Raw genomic sequence first — 24939 nt, forward strand, 5'->3', positions numbered from 1 at the left:
ACCTAAATCTATTAAGCCTCTTGAAACAAAAACATTTCTGTCTACCATGCAAATATTTAATTTAGAAATTAAAAAAAAAAAAAATCTGCAGGACAATCAGTTACTTAAATATATAGCATATTTTCAGTGGTCTAATTAAATTACCTAAAAAGTGTATCCTCACAATGCTCAAAGGGTTAATGCAAGGCATTACATTAAATTAATTTTCTAAGGCTAAAACTAAGTACTTTGTATTTATTCTTCTATTGTTTTTTATTTTTTTAATCACCAAAGTAGCAAAGATACTAGAATACCATTCATTGACCTATTTTTAAACCACAGACATGATAGTTTTCCTTTTCTACAGAGACAAGGATGTAATTTTCAGAAATCTATACTGATCTGCCAAAAGAATGTTTTAAACTCTGAAATAACTGTCACAAAGTACCAAAAATACATTATTAAAAAAGTTTCTTTTCCACCTTTTTTTTTCCATGACTATAAAAGGTTATTTCATTTTGTAAAACCACTCTGTAAAGTAAGCTAGATTGCAACTAAGCTAGATTGTGCTAACTAATATAAATGTCTTTCTAAACAATGCTGATATCATTTGGTGAGAATCACAAATATATCAGGTCAGGTCTTCCCCCGTGGAAAATATTTTGAACAGAAGCAGTATTTCAGACATTTAAAAATGCTTCAGTTTAAACTGAAATGTTTTACAAAGCTATACATTCCTCAGTGACAGTACACCAGCACAATATTTTACACATTTGTGAACTAAAGGCAGAAATGTTGTACATCATAATTTTGCAAGTAAACAATTTAAAGAATACCATCCAGTTTTTTTAATGGAACATTAAAAAAAAAGATGCACAAAGCATGCTACAGTATAATAATAAAACACAGAAGCAGATAACTGAAAAGAGGGGACTTTTAAAAAAACTGATTTACAATGAGAAATATGAAAATGTAACTTTTCATAAATATAAAACTTGTGAAAATTGGGCCCCATGTTTTGAAAAAGTAATTCAACAATACCCATTCCCATTCTGACACAGTGTTTACTAAGTAATTTGTACCAATGGGGGAAGCGACTCTAAAATAATTTTTTTTAATTTCACATCAAGATTGGGAAAAATCCACAAATGATATGAGCCCTTATCTTGTAGTGTCTAGTCAGTAAATGCTTGCTACAGCTCTTTAGAGCTCTAAAGAGTTAAGCAGGCTTCAGAGTGGCAATTCAGCCACATGCTACACACTACATAATTTGGACTGAGGTATCCATATTTCTATGCTCAAATCATTAACAATACCCATCTATTAACAAATATCAAAAGTCTTTAAATTGTTTCATGTGTGTATGTTTGATCTAAATTGCAGTAAATTTAAAAGCAAAGCACAGCAGCTTACAGCAACCTAATTCTTTCAAATAATTGTTAAAGTGTGGAAAATTTTACTTAAAAATTTGAGAGAATAATCAGTTGATAAGCATAGAAATACAAACTTAATTAAGTTATCTGAATCAGGAATAATTTGTTTTCATAACTGCTATTAGAATCCATGATATGCATTCTATCTTTGTATGCATATATTTTCTTTTTTTTTTTTGCACTACATGAACAGTGATTAACTGTTCAGAAGATGTTCAGGTCCCACCTCTTCTTAGCAATCTAGATTTACATGTTAGAACCATACTTTTCTTTCAGCAGCAACAAATCCAACATTCTACCAATAAAAAATATTTAAAGTTTGTCAACACAAAATTTGAAAGCAGGCAATAGGGACCATCAGTACAGCATAGGGCATCTTAAGAATGAAAAATTATGAATATTCAACTATATTTTGTTTTTTAAAATGTTATAATGCAAAATAAAAGGGAGTAAATATTTATCATAGGTTAGTTTTTAGGATTTTTGGTGAAGGGTGCTGATTTATAAGGGAAAAAACCCAGGATGCAGTGATATTTGGGAGAACACAACCTATGAGGATATCAGTGCACAGGTGAATTTAGAGAGAAATTAATACAAACCTCATTTGCACTTTTTACTGAGACAAAAAACATCTACAGACATAAGTAGGAATTGTACCTACATAGAATGGAGCAGGATGGGCTTGCCTCCAAATTTTGCTAAGAAATTTACAAATAATTTTGTACCCCAAAATGTATGAAGCCATCCTTGTTGATCTATAACCATTCTTGATACATCTGAAAGCTCTAGCAACAAATTTCTTTGCTAAAAATACAGTTCATGACACATGCTTTTCACCCATTTGGTATATATGACTTTAAAAAAATATCAATCCACAGTCACACTAGATAAAACAAGAGACTCCATTTTTAATGCAGTCCTTTCTATAAAATTACTTTTGTTACTCTTTCTTTCACTTTTTTGCTTTTATTTAATTAGTTTCAATATTTTAGCCTAGAAAATTTATGTCTGCTTTAAAAATAATGAAAATGCTTAAGATAATCAGAAAAAAATCAGAGATGTTTAATGTCAATTATTATGGACTGTGTAAACTATCACTATAAAATATAATCATTAAAACCTAGCATCAGACTGACACCCTACCACATATGCAAATTGAAAATATGTGCTGCATTATGTACCTGCTTATTTATTTAGTCTGACTTTTTAAAATTAAAATCTGATAAGAGCTTAATATATATAACCATGCTTATGACTATGGTCCATTTACTTTTAAAAGATTTGAAGTTGGCATTAAAACTAGTTTTGCTTTTCAAGTTCCCAAGCAAATTTTATTTGTAATAAAGTGAAATTCAGCTAGAAACAAGAAAACATATTTTTAGCATCAATTTTAGGAGGGATATAAATATCACTTAATAATAAAACCCTCTTTATTTCTTTGAAGACTATGTAACCTGCCCCTAATACTTAGGAAATTTGAAAGTGACAGGCACACCTTGTTGAATAAATTTTAAGAGTTATTAAAAATAACAAAAAATACTAAATCTTAGTTTCATTTCTGTTTAAGGCACCATGTAATAGCCGAGGTACAATGATCCCTGATGTACATTCTTAAATAGCAATGATCCATCTAGCCACCTATCAAAATTCAATGCAATTGGGAATAAATACAAGGGAGGTGTGCCAGTTACACTACCTTAATAAGTTTTTGTAAAAAATTAAATTAACTTTATTAATCAGGAAATACATTTTAAAAAGAAAATTATGCAGGTTGCTACATTTCTTACATTCTATAAATTATCATTTATGAAATCAGCAAATTAAACTAGTAGGAACAGGCCTAGAATAGAAGAAAGTCATCCAGAAGGAATGTTTTCCTGTATGTCCAGTTCAACATAAGTAGCATGCACACTTCAAAAAAAATCAAGTTACTTCTATTGTGGTTTAGTTTCTATTAACTACAGTACCATTTGACAACCAGACGTATCTGTGCAGTGGTCTCAAAATAGAATCAGTAGTCTCCAAAACCAGAGGAACTGGCATGCAAATATAATCCAGAGCTGTTGATTTTAAAGGAAGCTTGTATTGTTTACATGTGTTCAGATAGTTAGGTGTGCCTACAGTGTACACATTACCACATTGTTACAATTCTATCACTTATTCTGCATTTGTAAATGCAGTGAAAACACTTCTTCCTTACAGAAAGAAAACAGTAAATCTTCCCAACCCTCCAACATTATGATAAAAATACCCCCTGAATGCTCAAACTTTCATGAAAATTGTGTCTTCTGTTCAATGAAAAGCACCTTTTATAACAAATTTGATGCATATACGGTCAAATGAGTATGCATCCAGTATGTCAAAGAAAGTATTTCTTTTAATATTTTGCATCTAATTAAAAATCTGAGTATATGAAATCATTATGACAAATAATTAACATTAAAAGATATTTAAACTATGAAAAAAAAGTTATTTTAATTTTAAGAGGGCAAAAGCATTAACATTAAAAGCTTGACAAAAGTCTTCATTGACACTTGAAACTACGAAAACTCAATATTGAATAACCAATGTAAAATGATTTTGCTTACAATTTTTTTTAACATCTGGCAAAATGCATACACCCATTTTATTTTGCAACTCCAATAAAAGGTAATGTTCAGCACAGCTAAAATTTGATAAGACGACTTTCAGACCTATTCTCCTACCTCCCCTATTAAGTCCAGCATCAACAAGGCTAATGCAGTTGAGGGGCACTTCAATATTAGACTGCAGTATATGTATTTCCAGTAGCACTGCATTGTCTGATAGTTTGAGTATTTGTAACAATGTGCTCATTATGAATTGGGTTCAGGAGGCTCTGCTCTATTCCACTCTCAAGCACTGGCTGCTGCAAGCAGCCCATCTGAAATGCTTGGTTTAAGTCTGTTTTCTCCCTCTTGGCTTGTGGCTCTCCATTTTCATCCATCTCTTCTATTTCACTTTCAACTTCACTGCCCTCATCTGTAAACACAAAAAAAAAAAAAAAAAGAAAAGAAAAGAAAAAAGAAAAGAAAAAAGAAAAGAAAAGAAAAGAAAAGAAAAGAAAAGAAAAGAAAAGAAAAGAAAAGAAAAGAAAAGAAAAGAGAAAAGAGCACAAAGGGAATCAATCTGAATACAAAGGCCTTCATTTTGCAAATTACATGAAATATGAAAACACAGGAAAGTGTAATAACCAATCATATCTTCCCTTTTCCAGCTGTCCATCCCCTTCAGCACTCTCACCAGAATATACAATTAAATTTTGAACATTTCTTGTGTAAATTATAGACATTTTAAAAAATTTAACTATTTAGGTCCTAGAGTATTCTAGTCATTATTATATACTATATGTATAGCATATTGTACCCATATAATAGTAATATTCACATAATTTAAATTATGATGTAGTTTTCGATTCCACTTAACTATATTTTCTAAAAATAAGAACTTGTTTTGCTCCAAGAGACACGTTAGTTCTATATAAAATTATACATTTGGGAGTCCTTACCTTTATCCATATTTCCAGGGGATATAGCATTTAAATCACCAAACTGCAAAATAAACAATAAAAAGTGTGCACACAGTCCTACACAAACATGACCTTAGATTATCTATGGTAAAGCCAGTAGTATGCTCTAATGGCTTGTGGCTAGCATGAAAGTGCATGCATTTGACTGCAGTCACATCCATAGTATACCATTTCATTTTCCATTCCATTATGTTTGTGTTCATATTAAGGAAATTAAAATAAAATATTCTCAGCAATTAAACCAATAGGATATAAACTTAAGCATATGTTTTTGCATTTTTTAGGGTGACTTATGTCAAGGCCTTTGTTGCTTTGAGTGTGATATTTCTGATGTAGAATGCTGGAAAATATGACCGATGTCCATTTTTAAACTGCAATACTTTAACCAAAAGCTTGCTTAAAAGTTCTCCTGAAATGGTGTGTCACTAAAGGCAGTTATAGTGTAGCAAAACTATACATAGGGTAAATAAATGGCACCACTGAAAATAGGGTTGATGGTTATTACAGCATATTATGCTGACTAGTTTACTTATAAAAAATAAAGTGAAAAGTTGCTCACAAGTGAAAATTCAAACTTCTTTCCTCCCTTTCTTTGTCTGAGTCCTTTGCCCTTCTCTTAAATGAGAAGCTGCAGAGCATAATTTGATCAGTTAATCTCAAATAAAAGGAGTATGATATTTAAATAAATATATTTCTAAACATACCTGGTTCAGTCCTTTTCAGAAATACAGAAAGATAAAACTTCAGTGAACACTAAACCAGGTTCCCTCACATATACTCCCTCCTCACCTTCTCATACCCATCCTTTCACCTTAAGTCTTCCACATGGCCATGCAAAGAACCACATGACAGAACTAACCCAATAAAAATAGCCCAAGGGATTATTTTGGACAGGATTCTCTGATCCAGTTAACCACAGGACTGTCTGAGTACTAGTGACAGCATCAATTTACAAATCTAAGGGGATGGGAGGGGAGGAAACTGTTTTTCTCAGCCATAAAGACAGTTCATAATGGCTTCAAGTGTTTGTCAAACTAGCCTTAGTCTTTCCCATTTTATTTCAACTAGTCGGTAAATGCAGAGAAACACAAGAAGCCATGCATTTAATGAATGTTTACAACTTCCCTGTTCCACTCTCATCTCTCAAAACTTTAGATTACATGTTTTCTCTCTAAGATAATATCTGTCTTAAGTTTACCAAAACATTCTAGGAAGTCCCACAGTACACCACAAGCATTACATTTAACATATACTATGTCAATAAAAAAAGAATGTAGCAATATTATACTTTTGCAATACTTTGCTATAAATGTAATAGTAGAGTTCAAGTATCTAATCAGAAAGTATTTTTTTTACATGTCAGATTAATCAAACTACAAATTAAGCCAAGACTTCCAATCTCTATGAAAATGTACATATTTTTATAATATTTAATTATACTTTTTTATATATTCCGAGGAAAAAATTATATATCAAGTCATGCAAGGTGACCTACAACTTATCAGTAAGATTAAACATTATATAATTATCATCAAGTATAAAAACATCAAGCTTCAGTCTAGTGAACTATCTATTGTATGTCCACATCCATTTTCTAGAACTTTAAAAGTACAATTCCTTGATGATAACTCCTAAGATAATGTGAATTCTTAAGCAACTTACACAAAATTAATGGTTAGGGGAGCTACAAAAAAAAGAAGAGTGAGGAAAACTTCAGATTGCAAATACCATGAACACATATAAGACACGGTGTTTCTGAATTTACACTTTGCTCTGTTTATTTTAAACAAAATACATTGAAATATAGGCATGAAATTATGCCGTGTCCCAATCCTGCAAGTACTTCTGTGCTACTTTCATTTCATTTGTGTGAAACATGAATAAAGGTATATAACCCAAATTTGAAGATGCCAATGTATTTGCAACTCAATCTACAACAGATTACAAATATTATTAAAAAATATCTCATAGGTCCATGTAAATGTAAAAAAAAACTGAAAATGCATATCTGAATTTATTGCTAAATTCACCAATCCATTTTCTTGTGTATTATCTTACCTCTCCCATAACTGCGATAGGTGTTTCTCCTGTTGCCTGAGCAACACGATGTTCGACTAAGTAAAACATGTACTCATCATAAAGCAAGCGGATCAGATGAAAAGAGCCAAAGCTAGCAGCACTGCGTAAGGTTAAATCTCGAATCACCATTGAGCTATTTAAATATGGGGGGGAAAATATGAAATAAATATCACAATTCTTTAATAATTTATTCATATGGAATATTCACTTCAAGAATAATAAAGTAATGCTATTCAAAACCATCTGATTTATGATGTCTTCAGAAAGAAATGTCTGTGAAAGACAATTATTTGTCTCTCCCCTTTTTTGAAAGCATGGTTAGACACCATATTACACAACTAGAAGCTAAATTTTCAAAAAGGCAGGAAGGGGTTTTTCTGCTGTATGCACAATTACTAATATGTGAGCACATGTAAAAACTGATCTTAGCAAAATGAAGTTCTTTAATACAATTTTGTTATTTAAAAATTTAACAGAGTTATTAATTTTAAACAAAGTGGTCTTTCAAAATATTGTGTGTGTTGTGCTCCCATTCCTAGTTCAAAGGTTTTAATTGGTATGATTTTTAACTTGCAAAATTTAGATAAGTTTGTGTATACCTTATAATAGAAAAATGCAGATTGTGGATGAAAACATCCATATGATACTCTCACAAAGTAGATGCTATCATGCACCATTTTGAAAAAAAATGGCTTTACTATGATAACTGATACAGTAGCAGATGACATAGAACATTTGTCTTGTTCTTTTTACACAATAAAAAAAAATTGTCCTTACATAATAAAAATAGAACCCATGGTATTTTAATAACTAATATTAAAACATTGGCTTTAAAACTGTATAGCTATTCAATCCAAAATATTTCATAGCATGTTTCCAAATCAGGATAAAATTCTAACCTCATTACACTTGCACAAGGCCTTTAAAACAATATACAAGGATAATTTCATCTGCTGCTGAGATGCACATATCACTGTGTTTAATGTTAAGAACACTGATCTTTTGGGGGGGTGGGGGGAAAGCTCTACATTTCTTGGGAACTATTGTCTGATATAACTTTTTTCAACATTATTATGGCATACTTTTGAGTAAATAATAAAATAGCTAAAATAATTTAGAAGACTACCTGTAGAAAGACCATTTTAAAAGAAATTGCCGTGCTGCTTTAGGAAAGCTGGGTCTTCCTTCATATGGCTTCAATGCTTGCACCATTACATTATCAAGCCAGGCCGCCCACTGCTCTAGAGTGCTCTGCTGCTGAAGAGTCATCTTGAAATCTGTTTCTAGTTTTTGAACCATATTGTCATCACACTGACACACCCAGGAAGCCTGTTCCTGTTATAAAACATGGCAAAAATGAAAGCAAAACACAAAATGTTAATTATATCTAAAGATTGAACAGTTAAATTAAAAGGATGAAATATGCTTATTAGACAAACTAATGAGTGTTTTTATCTTTATGTCTCTCTCAGTTTTGTTGGAAGAAAATGAGAGGAAGAATCCAAAGTACAAAAATGGTCATCAAATAAAGCACACATACAAAATTACAATGAAAATCCATAAATACATTGCAATGTTCCACATTCATTTTCATTAAAGAATTTTTAACTCCCCTCATTCATGATTTCTCTAGTAAAAATTTCAGGAATTGTCAGGCTTGAGACTGCAGGAACAAGGAGTGGAAAGTGCAGTCAAATGTGTGAAAAATGACCAGATAATATTGGCTTTCGCATTTATGTATTAGCTTATGTATGTTGTTAGTGATTATTTAAGTATTTAGAAATAGCATAAATTATAACTCTTTTTAGCTGCTTGTTAATATAATATAATCTATCAGCTTAAGTATGCACTGTGTTGCTCATAGAAATAGTAGTGTAATGAATATAATATCTATGTATCGCTTATGGATATACTAGTGTGATGAATGTATTGTATTATAGATCTTAGCAAAACATAAAATGTAAAAAAGGCTTTTGTGTAAGTAAAAACAGTGTAAGGCCATCCACTGACCAACCTGACCAAGTGATAACCGTGACACAAACCAGAGCACTGGAGGACAATTAAAGAATACCATGTTAAATTTAAGGAGGACATACTAAATCCTTATCAGAGGATGTGAAACAGCAGGATGGAGACACAAGAAGAAATAAAATATATTGACTTGACACACAGGATGTCATGCAGATAAGCCAGTGTGAAGAAGCCAAACAAAGGAGTTCCCAAAACATCAGAAAGTTCGAAAGAACTGAATAATGTATGAAATACATGAATATGCATGTATCTCAGCATACACGGTATTCTTTGGCTGTCCGCTAGGAACATCCCAGCGCTGGATTTTTTTTTTTGTCGCTTAGTTAATCCCTTATTAAACTTTACAAAAAATCTTTATCTTCTACTCCATTTTTCACAAATGGGAGTTGAGAAAGTAAAAACTAAAGAGGAACAAAGAAACCAAAGTACCATAGTCACTTTTGCTTTGAAGGAGTGTCCTGATTCTGGCCAGGAAAGAGTTAATTTTCACAGCAGACAGATTGCTTAAGGCCAGGACCCTGGGGTTATTCTATACCACCTCATACTATGCACAGGGGGTGATGTGGTAGGCCCTGTGTGGAGCCTGAACCAAAATTGACCACTGTGTGAACCTTTAAACATATGTACCTTTTCAAAACAACACATGCACTTTTAGGAAAACAGGGGCTTCGTGATTGACATGCCCAGGTGCCTGGCCAGCAGATGGGTATGCCAGATCACAAAGTTCCAAAATAAACATCTGATCATGTACCTTTATACAAGTAACAATATAAAAGTGAAACCCCTTTTGTCTTAGTTTGAAAGACAGGTGTCTGCCAAGGAAGGTGGGAACCTCCTTTGAAATAGAAAATATGACCCCCTTCCCTCCAAATTATTATAACTTTGAAATTAGGGGGCTTTCAGGTAAAGGTATGGGAAAAAGAATAACACTTCTTTACTAGTATGTATAACAAGGCAACCAAACAACCACAACGGCAGCAACAACAAAGAAAACCAGAAACCAAATAACAGCCTTCTTATGGCTGCCAAGCACTTTCCCCTTTGGTGTAGGTATGGTCACAGCTGGCAGGGGCGCTGTTGGCTCCTGGCCAGGTGGGGCAGGTGCAATGATTCTCCTGTGGCTGCAGGGGGCGCTGTGATGCACGGTCAGACGCCTCTCTGCACCTGGGTAATGGCGGGCGAGCTGGCAGAAGAGATAGAAAAAGGGCTTCTTTTACAAACCCCCAGGGGCAGCCGTTCTCAGTGCCCCTCTGGATGGCGGAATGGGCTTGTTATATGTAACAGGTATAATTTGCGCCATTTTTTTAATATATATTTATATAATGTTAAATAATTGTTAGGATGTACCCTTTGGCATTAAAAGCCTCCCTTCTCAGGCAAAACTGAGTGTGTGTTAAAACCTGATTTACAAGCAAGGGGATGTAGCTCACCGGGAGATGGGCCTTATCTGAAGCGATATGGAGACACTCAGGCGCTGATCACCATCAGGAACATCCCCCCCCCGGGCCGATACATGTGAATACTCTGTTCCCGTAAATTTCATCAAGAGTTTCCACGACACCAGACTTTGAATTTCTCTGCCTTGTCTCCGAGAAGGAAATCTCATCAACTTATGGGACTTTGAATGAAACAAAGGACTGAATGCTGAAATCCTGGCCTCAGGCAAAATTTTCCCTATAAAAATCGCTTGTACCAGTATAGTGGTGTGGAGGCATAGAGTGAAACCTCTGCTGAGGCTGATCTCTGTGTCTTGCACCCAGCGCCGATCCCGGGCTCGGCATTGTCCTTTTCCATGTGGCTGGCTAAGTTAGATCTCTATTGCTAAAATAAATTCTTTTTATTTTTTTAATTTGGCTGGATCATTTTTCATTTATAACAATCTTGGTGACCCCAGACGTGATCTGGTTTGGGGTATCCAGGGGGTTCCCTACCCTCGATCCGGGTGGCGCCTCGCTGAGTTCAGCGGCCGGACGGGGAGGAGGAATCCCACGGAACCAACCGGATTACGAAAAGCCACAAAAGCCACAGAAAGAAAAAAAAAGGTGGACCCAGAGCTCTCAGAATTTGGAGCCTAAGTCTCCGAGGCTGCAGCAGAAATTTTTCACTCATAAAATCAATGTGCACGAAGAATCCATGCGGGAAAAGGAGCCGCAAGTATCGCGTGGTTGAGTGAGGCGTGAGTGGGTGTGTGTGTGAGACGTGACCTCGTCACGGGGCGAGAGCGGGCCCCAATAAACTGCAGTTTCACTATCCCGCGAGGGAAGTGGTCGGCTACGGGGGAAGCGAAAGAACTCGGGTACACTCACAACACACATACGACCTGAAACTCGGGGGAGTTACGGGGATCCACTCACGGACAGGTCGGGGGAGGGAAGGTACGTTCTCGTGGATTCGAGAAATTGGTAAACCTCACCGACTTCTGGACTCGGGGAGTCAAGGGAAACAGGTAAAAGAGAGCTCACCCTTCTTCCAACTGAAAACCCACAGAACGGTTCACTGTGTGGCTACTAAGTTGGCAAGGCTCGGTCGGGGACAGACCGGTTTAAACATTTGGTAAGACTCGGTCCGGGACAGGACTAGAGTTAAGACGCGGTCCGGGACAGGACTGGAGTATACATTTAGCACGCGAGTTACTGACTTCTTGGAATGGCTTACGGACACCGACTCGGAAACACGGTAAGGAAAGACTTCAAACATGGGATAAAGGAACAGTAAAGTCCAGGGGAGAACTCAAGAGAAGAGTTCTAAATCCTGAAAGGGTAAGAACTTAAAATCAGGGAAAAATAAATCGTGAGGAGGGAAGACGGGTAGCCCGAGGCTCCGAGAGAGGGTCCCCTGGGCTGGATGTTAGAGCGCTGGGAGGGCTGCTCCTTGGGGCGGGGGAGGTCCGGAGAGGAGATGATGCACTACTGTGTGGAAGTATGGGGAAACAGGGAAGTTGGAGGATTCCTATACTGGCCCATTTTTGGTACCTTTGAGGGTGGGTTTTGCCAAGCACTCTCTGAGCACTTGTACAAAGAAGGGGAGTGGGATGATGAAAGGGTGGGGTATGCCAGGCTGTGGGAATATGCTAGCGCGCGGCTGTTCCCTATTAAGACCTCCGGCAGCAAGGTAAGTTCAGGTAAAACTTGGAAAACCTACCACCCCCATACCAAGTTCCTCCATCACAAGCACAGGTCCTGGCCGCCCCACCAACAGCACCTCCAGCTCAGTCTGCATCGCCACCTAATGCCCAAATACTGGCTGCAGACGCACCGGGACCTTCTCAACACCCCCCCCCCAACCCGTCCCCTCCCCTCCCCTCCCCACAACATGGAGACACACACACACAGCCGCTTCACACTGGGGAAAACTCATCTCCTCCCGCCAGTAGTACTCGGCGTAAAGCAAGGAGAGAAAATACGGAGGATAGTAATGATTAAAGGGACAGACCTAATCTATACCCTTTAAGGGAAGTCCCAACCGCCCCCGGAGTCATCAGATTTGTAAACTTTCCCATCAATACGGGGGATGTAAAGGCTTTTAAAAAGGAGATGGAGAAACTAATAGATGACCCGTTAGGGGTAGCAAAGAGATTGGACGAATTCTTGGGAAATGGTATATACTCATACGATGATATCTCAGCCATATTAAGATCCTTGTTTAATGCAGAAGAACGAGATATGATAAAACAGGCTGCCATCAAGGACTGGGAATTCAGAAACCCCCAGAGAGGGAGCGGGGCGGAGAAGTGGCCAGAACAAAAGACCATCATAGAACGCTCAGGCGGAAGATGATTGGGCCAAAATGATGGGACTAAGAAACATGGTAATACAAGGTATCTGGGGAGCAGTCCCCAAAAGACAAAATATTAGTAAAGCACTAGGAGACCTACACAAAAGAAGGACAAACAGGTAAGTGCCCCTGAATGCTTTTACTGAAAAGAGGACACCTCAAGAGGGACTGTAAAAAAAAAAAAAAAAAAAAGATCAAAGTTGAAATAATTTTTCAAGAGGATTAGAGGTGTCAGGGGCTCTATAATTTGGGGTTGCGAACATCTGGAGAGTCCTTGATAAAATTAGAAGTTGGACCCCAAAAGCAAGAGTGGATTTTTAGTTGATTCAGGAACAGAATGAACCACAGTCTGGCAACTACCTCCCAGGTGCACAAAAGGTAAGGATTCTATGACTGTAATTGGGGCAAAAGGGGAACCCTTTCAAGTCCCTGTCTTGAGAGATGTAGAAATAGAATCTGAGAATAAAATCTGTGCATGGGAACAACTTAACCGACAAAGAGGCAAAAAGTGCAGCTTTGTTAAAGGTAAGTATCCTGGAGGTTGAAAGGGAGGAAACCCAGGAACTGCCCCCCCAACCCTCCAAAAAGGAAATAGAAGATTATCAGAAGATTGGGGGGTGTTTGGAAGGAGGTAAGTGGAAGTTGCCAGACGGGAGGGAATTATTATCGAAAGAATACACTAGGAAGATTCTAAGGAGATTGCACCAACAAACACACTGGGGGGCCCAAGCACTAGCCGAGCAATTCATGAAATTATTTGGCTGTAAAGGGATATATGAACTGGCTAAGCAAGAGGTACAGGGGTGCATAATCTGCAAAAAAATAAATAGGGCAAACTCCCGGAAACTAACACTGGGGAGTCGCCCAGCAGCTTATCGACCTTTTGAAAGAATCCAGGTAGATTTCACTGATCTACCTAAGGTCGGGAGATACAAATTTTTACTAGTCATAGTAGACAAACTAACCCACTGGGTGGAGGCTTTTCCAAGCTCCAGGGCTACAGCCCAGACAGTATCAAGGTTCTTATTAGAAGAAATTATACCTCGATACGGGTTAGCAAGCTAAATTGATTCGGACTAAGGAACACATTTTACTTCAAAAATTATTAAACAATTGGCAGATACCTTAGGTATCAGATGGGATTATCACACCCCGTGGCACCCTCAGAGTTCTAAGCAAGTGGAAAGGATGAATCAAACATTAAAGGCCCAACTAGCCAAACTAATGCTAGAAACAAAAATGTCATGGATAAAATGTCTCCCATTGGCCTTATTAAACATAAGAACTATGCCTCATTCCAAAACGGGGCTTTCACCTTTTGAAATGTTATATGGAATGCCTTATACTCATGGTATGCCTGTAGGGCATCCGAAATTAGAGGATGGGCAAATACAACCATACCTGATAACATTAAATAAGAATTTCGAGGAATTGCGAAAGCAGGGTGTAATCATGCAGCACAGCCCCCTTGGCTTCTCAATACATAAGCTACAGCCTGGGGACAGGGTTCTCATAAAAACATGGAAGAAGTTCCACTATCCTCTCATTGGGAGGGACCCTATATCGTTCTTTTAACTACAGACACTGCTATACGCACTGCAGAGAAGGGGTGGACACACGCGTCAAGGGTGAAAAAAATTGAGCTTCAGGACCGAGCCCCGGAGTGGAAAGTCACCTCCACCCCTGGAGATTTGAAAATAACTTTGCGCCGGCCTAGTAAATGACCGAGAGTAACTTGGTCAGATGTTCTGTACCAGATTGTAACTGTTACCCCTTTGCATATTTCATTCGCGAATACTGTTATAAGAAGTGGGTTGTTCACTGTCGGAGAGGAATAAGACCTAGTGGGCTGTATGCAAAGTGCTTTAAACAAGAACAAAACCTGACTAGCCATTTTCTGGTATTGGCCACCAGGCTGAGACTGATTCAATTGGATTCAATAATTTGGTTTCGTCTATATCAGAACAGATTGAGGGGGAAATTACAAACAAAAGCTAAAATCATTACTGTTGAGTGTCGTAGGTTGAACAAGGTACCCTGCAGTGCAGATCCTGTTGAATTACACTGGTGGGGCACCTTTAAGCGAAGGTATGCAGCTCGGTCTTGGTACGAAACCACTGACGAAGATTCCTGCTGCCAAGAGGATGGTCTACCCCACCGCTGGAGGCACCCCAGTGGGCGCAGGGAACGGCAGAGGAATCCTAGTAGTGGGAGCAATCCTGATGAGCCTGAGTCTAGCCATATGCCTCAGTAACCTTCCTAACCCTGAAACAGGGGAATCCAGTGGCAGGTACCCAGGAGGTCCAGTGCCCCTGACCCCATGGAACTGCAGTAAGGGTAAGCCTAATAAACCTTGTTCTAAAATTAACACTCAACAGGGGGCATATAAATTCAAGGAAAAATTAAAATACCTCGAAAATGGACAGTCAGCACATAAATTGCACTGAAGGAGCCCAGGGGAAATTTCCATCCGAGCCTGTAGCAAATGTAATCGTACTGTATGGATTGGTGGGAAGCAAGAGTCAGTTTTTGTTGCTTTCTTTCAAGGTAATTCACTGTGTTATAACCCCGATGAACTAGGTACGTGTGTGATGGGGGGAAAAACCTACTGGGTGGGAAATAACCTGAAGTATGAAAATAGGATACCTCTAAAAACTGAGCCAATTATCCTGGACCTTTTAGAGGACCAGGACAACAGGGTTTGTTTACAGTATGACAATATATTCTGCTTCACAAAAGACAAAGAGGGAATGGACCCAGAAAACAGGATGAAACAGGTAATGCAAGAGGTAAAAAGACAGGAGGCTGAAATGAGAAAAAAGAGGGTGGAACAGGAAAGATTGAAAACTCTAAGTGAGCAATATGACCAATGGGAAAAACAATACACAAAATGGGGATTACCTGCTTCAGATCAGAATCTATTTGTGGATCTGATGCAGGAAATTGCCACGGAACTAGGGTTGTCGAATTGCTGGATCTGTGGGGGGCTAAAATCTGCTGAGAAATGGCCTTGGAAGGGTGAGGGTTTGACTCCTGAACAACTACTGAAGTGGAAGGCCAACTGGACCCCCAAAATAATTCAAAGACCAGAGGGGTGGGTGTTGGATAAACGGGTAATTGGAACTTTCTGTCTCAGCAGAGAAGGTAGAGAATACTAAGAAGTTGTAGGCTACACTCCGTGCATATCCACTTTAACCATTAACTCTACCAGCAAAATTAAGACCTGGCAGCCCAAAAATCCTACTGGGTATTGGAGCCAAGAAAAAAAGGATAAGTGCGAATGGAGTGATAAAATCGGGCTTTGCTGGAACAAAGGCCCCAGAGCCAACCCATACTGGTCAATCAATGAGTTAAGTAAGTACTGAGATGAACTGGAGAACATAAAGAATAGATGGAAAGCACTAAATGGGTTGTACTGGATCTGTGGGAAAAAGGCCTACAGCGAGTTACCTCAACGCTGGAAGGGATCCTGCATGATAGGACTAATCAGACCTGTTTTCTTCACCTTACCCAGGTCAGAAAGCAACTCACTGGGAGCCCCCTTGTATGAACCTCTAAATCGGGAGAGGGGAAGCTTAAAGGCAAAATTCCCTCTCATTGGTGGGGGACAAACTTGGGGGGAAGACGAATGGCCCGCTGAAAGAATTATTGAATACTATGGTCCAGCAACGTGGGCACAGGATGGGTCATGGGGATATAGGACGCCCATCTATTTGCTGAAACGCTTAATAAGACTGCAGGCTGTGGTAGAGATCGTATCCAATCACACCTCAGATGCCCTCGAATTATTATCCAAGCAACACTCTCAGATGAGGGCCTTTGTATACCAAAACAGGATAGCCCTCAATTACTTACTAGCCAAAGAAGGGGGTGTCTGTGGGAAATTTAACGAATCTCAGTGTTGTGTAGAGATAGATGATTATGGGGAAACTATTAGAGACCTGGCCACAGATATTAAACGAGTAGCCCACGTCCCAGTACAAAAGTGGAACTCCCTGCTCCAGTCATCGTGGTGGGACCATTTGTTCGATGGGGCTTGGTGGAAAAAGGTAATTTTCTTCATTTCATGCTCGGTGCCAGGGGTCATATTCCTACCCTGTCTCATCCCCTGTTTCATAAGGCTCATACACTCAGTAGTACAGGGGATGCAGATGGCAGCATTACCCACAGATCCAGAATCCGCTCTAGGAAAAATGAACCAAGTATCAAAACTGATGACACTAGAAGAGGAGACACCACATAGCAGGGCAGCTGAAGCCCTAGCCAGATTCGAAAAACAAATAAAGGGAAGAGAACAGATACACAAATACTACCACGAAATTCTGGGAGAGGACTTGAACATGGGGAAGTAAGGAAGGAATATATATATCAAACTCGTTGTAGGCTATGTAACCATAAGATAAAATAAAAACTGTAGAAACTAGTAGAAATAATAAGTAGGGCGCGAATTAATGGGTTAATATAAAAGGTGGGGGATTTTTATATGTAACAGGTATAATTCACGCCATTTTTTTTGCATTATATATATATATTATTAAATAGTTGTCAGAATGTACCCTTTGGCATTAGAAGCCCCCCTTCTCAGGCAAAACCAGGTGTGTGTTGAAACCTGATTTACAAGCAAGGGGATGTGGCTCGCCAGGAGATGGGCCTTATCTGAGGCAATATGGAGACACCCAGGCGCTGATCATCGCGTGAACGACCCGAGATGGACATCAGGAACATTATCCCCCCCCCCCCCCCCCCCCGTCCGATACATGTGAATACTCTGTTCCCGTAAATTTCGTCAAGAGTTTCCACGACACCAGACTTCAAATTGTTCTGCCTTGTCTCCGAGAAGGAAATCTCATCAACTTATGGGACTTTGAATGAAACAAAGGACTGAATGCCGAAATCCTAGCCTCAGGCAAAAATTTCCCTATAAAAATCGTTTGTACCAGGATGGTGGTGTGGGGGCATAGAGTGAAACCTCTGCTGAGGCTGATCTCTGTGTCTTGCACCCAGCGCCGATCCCGGGCTCGGCACTGTCCTTTTCCTTGTGGATGGCTAAGTTAGATCTCTATTGCTAAAATAAATTCTTTTTATTTTTTTAATTTGGCTGGATCATTTTTCATTTATAACAATCTTGATGTGGTTAAATGTTTACAAAAATTGCCTGTTGTAAAAGGGAAAGAAGTTACCAGCTTAGGTGGAAGGGGATAGATTCTTTTGACTGCTTATCACATACATCAGACCAAACGAACGCTATTGTGTGAACAAAGTATTTTAGCGAAACAAATTTGTGACTTACAAAATAAAATTGTGATGCTACAATGTCAGAATAAGCTGCTTGCTCATAAATAGGGTACCTACCAAACCGTGGATGAAAAAGCAGCTGTTAGAGTAGCTGAATATAAGTACTGTAAACACAGGGGGCGAGTAAATAAAATCAAATTACATGCAGTAATTGCAGAAGCTGGATTGCAATGGGATCTCGACTGAAACATGGGGTCAGAAAATAGAGGATATATATTAATCACAGAAATTAGAAGAAATTGATTAAGAATAGGCACATAAATGATGGACATTGCTTAATATTTGCTGCATCCTTGTGAGAGGAATAGTGGACTTGTCTTTACAAACAAGCTGTGGGTCTGCTGGTAGATAAAACTAGCACTGAGAGATAAAAGAAACAATGAGAAGGATTCCACTGATTGATGAATGGAAAAAGATAATTGCTTTTAAAAATAAGCTTTAGGTTTGCTGATAAATTAAATTAGACATTGAAAGTTGAAAGAAACAATCGGGAAAAACCCTAACTTCCATAAGAATTGAAAATTAAAAGGGAGGGTTACTCATTAGAGGGAAATCTTCAGTATCAGGTGTATTGGGAAGTCTGTACCTCTCAAGTACCTCAGCCAATGGGGAAAGAGAGAAGGGAAATGTGGCCAGAAAATTAGGATTAAAAAAGGAGGCTGCAACCCCAGGGGAATGCCCCGTGGCCTCTCCCTTTATTCGAATAAAGTAAAAGGACTCCTCTGTCTCCTTTTTGGACATAAACCTCTGATGTTTGTGGATTAATTTTCCTAACGCTTGGTTGCGTGAGAAAGGAAAGGAGTACATGCAAAACAGCAAGAAAGAATGCAAGGATGCCTGATAAGGGGAAGGATGTTTATCAAGAACAGGATACAGTATGCAAGGATACTGAGATAACAAGGCTCCTTGGGCCCCTGAAACCAGATGAATCTGGACTCCTGGCTTGGACAGTGGCCAAAAGATCAGTAAGCATGCACAAGGCAGCGGGGTCAGAAAGTCAGCCCTGAGGAAGACAACTTTACTTCATCCCCTACGACCCCCGACCCCAGAGAGCACCACCAGAGACAACTGCGCAGGCACAAAGGACTGATAAGATGATTACCATACGAAGCGGAGGGGGAGGGGAGCCAGGAAATGATCTATTGTGAAACTTGATTCATATGTAACATTCTAGGGGATAAAAGAAAACGTGAGTGCACAGGGGGTGCACATGTCTTTGTGGAGATATCCCCATGCGTCCGGCCAAATAAAAATATACCTACTTTAAAACTTATTTTGTCTTTGAATTTTAGAGTCTCTTTCCGCGTGTCACAACCAATGGGACAGAGAATAGAAGGGCTGATGTTATTTCTGATCCTTTTGAAGGAACCTCAAGTTGATCATAATTACAAGAAGTGAACAATGAGTACTATGATGTTCTAATTTGGAAGCAAAACCAGTGAGAGACCCCAAGTCAGAAATGCAATTTATTAGGAAAAGGGAAAGAAAAAAATCAAAATGCATGCAATAGTACAAAAGAAAAACCACTGACAGAGTCAGAATACAACCTGACCCCCTTTTGGTCAGGGGGTTTTTAGCAGTCTAATTTGGAATGGCTGCAGTCCTCCTGGAGTGGCAGATGTGGTTCCGTCAGAGCAGTGATCCTGTTGAAGGGTGTAGTCTTCCTTTGAAGATACAGTGGGAAAACCCAGCTGTTCCTCTTGGGAACCAGTGGAAAGGCTGAGTCTGGTGTCCCAAAAACTCAGATTATATCCAGTTAGGAATGCTTGGCTCCTCCCTCTGGGCAGAGCATCTCACAGTGGGGTGCTCTAACTTTTATCAGTCATGCAGTGACATTCAATAGGCCATTATCAGCAGATGTCTCCCTGGGGGGAGGATTGGTTTGTGGAAGAGATAAAGAAAACCGCCCAATTAACAGAAGATAACTGCCACACCTCTAACAGATGGCAAATAGAATACATCTTGCCTTGCAATCTAGGACATTATCCATCCCCTATTCTATTTCCATCTGCATCACAACGAAACCTTACACCCAGTTCTAACTTAAGACTAGGTTTCCCTGTGGTATACAATGGGTTTCCCCGTTTTTCTGCATTACCCACCAAGTGTAACCAGGTCCTTGAGCAAAAACGATCCCACAGATGGGTTTGTCTTTGCCTAAGGCAGGATTAATCCAGACAGTCTTTCCTAAAATATCTTTCATGTCTACCACAGGGACATTATCTCCATCCACTCTGTGCAGGGGTTCAGACTGGGCAGGACTATCTCGACTGATGCACCCTCGGGTGTCGACCATCCAGGTGGCTTTTGCTAAGTTCAAGTCCCAATTCCTTAAGGTTCCCCCATCAAGTGCCTTCAGGGTAGTCTTAAGTAGTCTATTGCATCGTTCAACTTTCCTAGCAGCTGGTGCATGATAGGGGATATGATATATCCACTCAATACCATGTTCTCTGGCCCAGGTGTTTATAATGCCATTCTTGAAATGGATACCATTGTCTGACTCAATTCTCTCAGGGGTGCCATGTCTCCACAGGACTTGCTTTTCTAGGCCCAAGATGGTGTTCTGGGCAGTAGCATGAGTCACAGGGTAGGTTTCCAACAATCCTGAGGTTGCTTCCACCATGGTCAGTATGTAGCGCTTGCCTTGGCGGGTTTGGGGAAGCATGATATAGTCAACTTGCCAGGCTTCCCATACCTGTACTTCAACCATAGCCCACCATACCACAGAGGCTTCACCTGCTTGGCCTGCTTGATTGCAGCGCAGGTCTCGCAGCTGTGGATGACTTGTGAGATGTTGTCCATAGTAAGGTCCACCCCTCGGTCACAGGCCCATCGGTATGTTGCATCTCTCCCCTGATGACCAGAGGCATCATGGGCCCAATGAGCTAGGAATAGTTCTCCCTTACGCTGCCAGTCTAGATCCACTTGTGATACTTTCACCTTGGCAGCTCGGTCCACTGGCTCATTGTTATGATGCTCTTCATTATCCCGACTCTTGGGTATGTGCGCATCCACGTGTCGAATTTTCACAGTCAGCCTCTCAACTTGGGTGGCAATGTCCTGCCAAATCACGGCGGCCCAGATGAGTTTCCCTCTGCACTGCCAGTTGGCCTTTTTCCAGCGATCCAGCCATCCCCACAAAGCATTAGCTACCATCCATGAGTCAGTGTAGAGATAGGGCCTCGGCCACTTCTCTCATTCGGCAATATCCAAAGCCAGCTGGTCGGCTTTAAGCTCTGCAACCTGACTCAATCCACCTTGTCCCTCAGTAGCTTGTGCAACTCACCATGTCGGGCTCCATACTGCAGCTTTCCATGTCCGGTTAGTGCCTACAATTCAGCAGGAACCATCAGTGAAAAGGGCATATTGTCTTTCACTCTTCTGTAGCTCATTATATGGTGGGGCTTCCTCGGCATGTGCCACTTGCTCCTCTTCATCAGAAGATAATCCAAAAGTCTCCCCTTCAGGCCAGTTTGTTATAATTTCCAGAATCCCAGGGCGATTCGGATTTCCAATACGGGTGCACTGGGTGATGAGGGCAATCCATTTACTTCATGTGCTGTTGGTGGCATGATGTGTGGAAGGAACCACCTTTAAACATCCACCCCAGCACTGGTAGCCAGGGTGCCAGAAGCAGCTGCGTTTCGGTGCCAATTCCTTCTGAAGCAGCTTGAACTCCTTCATAGGCAGGAAAGATTTCCTTCTCTGTGGGAGTGTTGTTTGCTTCAGAATCTTTTTAAGTCCGGCTCCAGAATCCTAGTTGTCGACCCTGAGTCTCCCCAGGCACCTTCTGACAAAGGCTCCAGGACAGGCCATGGTTCCCAGCTGCAGAGTAAAGCACATTCTTCACCTCTGGTCCCGTCCTGACTGGGCCAAGGGCTACTGCATGAGTGATTTCCTGCTTGATCTGGGTGAAGGCTTGTTGCTGTTCAGTGCCCCAGTGGAAATCGTTCTTCTTGTGGGTGACCAGGTAGAGAGGGCTCACAATCTGGCTGTACTCGGGAATGTGCATTCTCCAAAAGCCTATGGCACCTAGGAAAGCTGGTGTTTCCTTCTTGTTGGTAGGTGGAGACATAGCAGTGATCTTGTTGATCACTTCTGTCAGGATCTGATGACATCCATCTTGCCACTTGACTCCTGGAAACTGAATTTCTTGTGCTGGTCCCTTAACCTTGCTTCACTTAATGGCAAAACCAGCTTTCAGCAGAATCTGGATAATCTTCTCTCCTTTTTTGAAGACTTCCCCTGTTGTGCTCCCCCATACAATGATGTCATCGATATACTGTAGATGTTCGGGGGCCTCGCCTTTTTCCAGTGTGGTCTGAATCAGTCCATGGCAGATGGTGGGACTGTGCTTCCACTCCGGGGCAGTCGGTTCCAGGTGTACTGCACTCCCTTCCAGGTGAAGGCAAACTGAGGCCTGCATTCCGCTGCCAAATGAATGGAGAAGAAGGCATTGCCAATATCAACGGTTGCGTACCACTTTGCTGCCTTGGATTCCAGCTCGTACTGAAGCTCCAGCATGTCTGGCATGGCAGCGCTCAGTGGTGGTGTATCCTCATTCAGGCCACGGCAATCCACCGTCAGTCTCCATTCTCCACTGGACTTACGCACTAGCCATATAGGGCTGTTGAAATGTGGACGAGCCTTGCTGACCACCCCTTGGCTCTCCAGTTTACGAATCATCTCATGGATGGGAATCACAGAGTCTCTGTTGGTACGATATTGCCGACGGTGTACTGTTGCTGTGGCAATTGGCACCTGTTGTTCTTCAACTCTTAGCAGTCCCACAGCAGAGGGGTCGTCTGAGAGACCAGGTAAGGTATTCAGTTTTCTGAACTGAGATGTGGTAGACTTCTTCCTTAAGTTCCTTTTTTAGTTTCTGATGGCTCTCTTCAATCAAGCTCCAGACTTGCTCAGCCAATCTTGTTCCCACGGACGAGACATGGGTACGAAATAGGGCGGTGACAGTGTCTCCGTAAATTCTTAGTTTATTGACCAAGACGCCCACCCTGTCCTCGCCTTCCCTCCATTGCAGTGTGGCCAGGTAACGGGAGTACATCTCTGGTCCAAGCCGTGCAAATCTCAACCACATTTGCAATGTGCACTGGACACAATCTGGACTCTTGGGAAATCTCTCATCTTCTGAGAAAATTATCTCCAGCACAGCCAATTCCCTCAGGCATCGGATACCTTGTTCCATTGTGCTCCATTTTCCTTGGTGCGCCTGGAGGTCTTCTTTAAAAAGGTATCTGTCCCTCACACTTGTCAGCAGTCGCTGCCAGAGACTGAGAGTTTCTTGGGTTCTCCCAATCCCCTGGTCAATGACCACATCCCAGGACAGTGATCTCAGTTGCCTGGCCTCACTTCCATCCAGAATGGTGTCATTGGCTGCAGCATCCCAGATGTGGAGCAGCCAGGTCAGGATGGACTCGTTCGTCTGGAGGGTGAATTCCTTCCGCAGGTCACGCAGCTCACCCAGGGATAGAGAGCGAGTGATGATTTCTGGCTCTGTCTCTTCCACTGGATGCGAAGGTCCTGCCGCGTCCTCATCAGTCACTATGCTGACTGATTTGCTCTTTGATTTCTTCTTCTGAATGGGGGCAACTGCTACTGGTTCAGGCTGTTCTGGTTTGGTGAAAGTTTGTGTGGCGATGCTGATGGCGCTTTGGGTTCCTTCCTCCTCTATGACAGTCTGCGTAGACATGGACGCTGTTGTATTGCATTTGGCTCTTTTCTCCTCTGTGGCATTCTGTGCGGACACAGACACTGTTGCTTTTCTTCTCTTTTCCTCTTCCTCAAGAAGATGCTGCATCACACTATGTAGTGGTTTGTTTCTAAGCATGTTGCAGACTGCAGAGAAGACGAAGCAGAACTAACAACATTATGCTGGCCTTGGCATCCAGAGGGAAGTCAACATTTTCAAAAACTGCTTTGTCAAGCCTGAAAGGTTGGAAAAAATAATTCTTTACCCCTCCCACCAGGGGCTGGGTGCGATTTTCAAGGCCCCAGACGTAGCAGCCCAGATTAGGACAAGCAAACAGAATTGAGTGCATATTCCGAATCATGTTCATTGCCTCAGAGATGATAATGCAATAGACATAATAGACCAATAAAGCAATTCTCATACCGTACCCTGGACTGCACATGAGCATTACAACCGCCAGATAATTCCCCATGTGTGGGAAAATATGGAGAGCTAGGTACAAGACCCATGTAAGCATGTTAAGCATCATAGTGAATAGGTACTTTCTACAATACAAAATTGTAATTCTGATTTTTCTCAGTACCTTGCAGCTGCACATTGGCCGGCAAAATTATGTTCTGGTTTGAAAGCAAAACCAGTGAGAGACTCCAAGTCAGAAATGCAATTTATTAGGAAAAGGGAAAGAAAAAAATCAAAATGCATGCAATAGTACAAAAGAAAAACCACTGACAGAGTCAGAATACAACCTGACCCCCTTTTGGTCAGGGGGTTTTTAGCAGTCTAATTTGGAATGGCTGCAGTCCTCCTGGAGTGGCAGATGTGGTTCTGTCAGAGCAGTGATCCTGTTGAAGGGTGTAGTCTTCCTTTGAAGATACAGTGGGAAAACCCAGCTGTTCCTCTTGGGAACCAGTGGAAAGGCTGAGTCTGGTGTCCCAAAAACTCAGATTATATCCAGTTAGGAATGCTTGGCTCCTCCCTCTGGGCAGAGCATCTCACAGTGGGGTGCTCTAACTTTTATCAGTCATGCAGTGACATTCTGTCATGGTTTGACACTGGCGCGATGCCAGCGCCTCCATGAAAATGTACCTTTTTAA

The 24939-nt window shown here is 40.6% G+C and overlaps 1 protein-coding gene across 3 annotated transcripts in view; it reads right to left on the bottom strand.

The window, feature by feature from the left end:
* Positions 1-245: 245 nt before the first annotated feature.
* Positions 246-24939, bottom strand: part of LOC137464279 (transcription factor RFX3-like) — a 178500-nt gene continuing 153806 nt past the window's right edge. For 2 of the 3 annotated variants that reach the window (XM_068175567.1, XM_068175566.1), the window contains 4 exons: positions 8165-8373; positions 7018-7171; positions 4939-4981; positions 246-4412 (listed from right to left, as the gene is read on the bottom strand). In XM_068175567.1, coding sequence (XP_068031668.1) covers positions 4174-4412; positions 4939-4981; positions 7018-7171; positions 8165-8373 — 645 coding nt within the window. In that variant the 3' untranslated portion in view covers positions 246-4173. Of the gene's footprint in view, positions 4413-4938; positions 4982-7017; positions 7172-8164; positions 8374-24939 lie in introns of those variants that run through there. The other variant, XM_068175568.1, reaches the window with a different exon arrangement.

This window comes from Anomalospiza imberbis, chromosome W (genome assembly GCF_031753505.1).
Source record: "Anomalospiza imberbis isolate Cuckoo-Finch-1a 21T00152 chromosome W, ASM3175350v1, whole genome shotgun sequence".
Classification (NCBI taxonomy): domain Eukaryota; kingdom Metazoa; phylum Chordata; class Aves; order Passeriformes; family Viduidae; genus Anomalospiza; species Anomalospiza imberbis.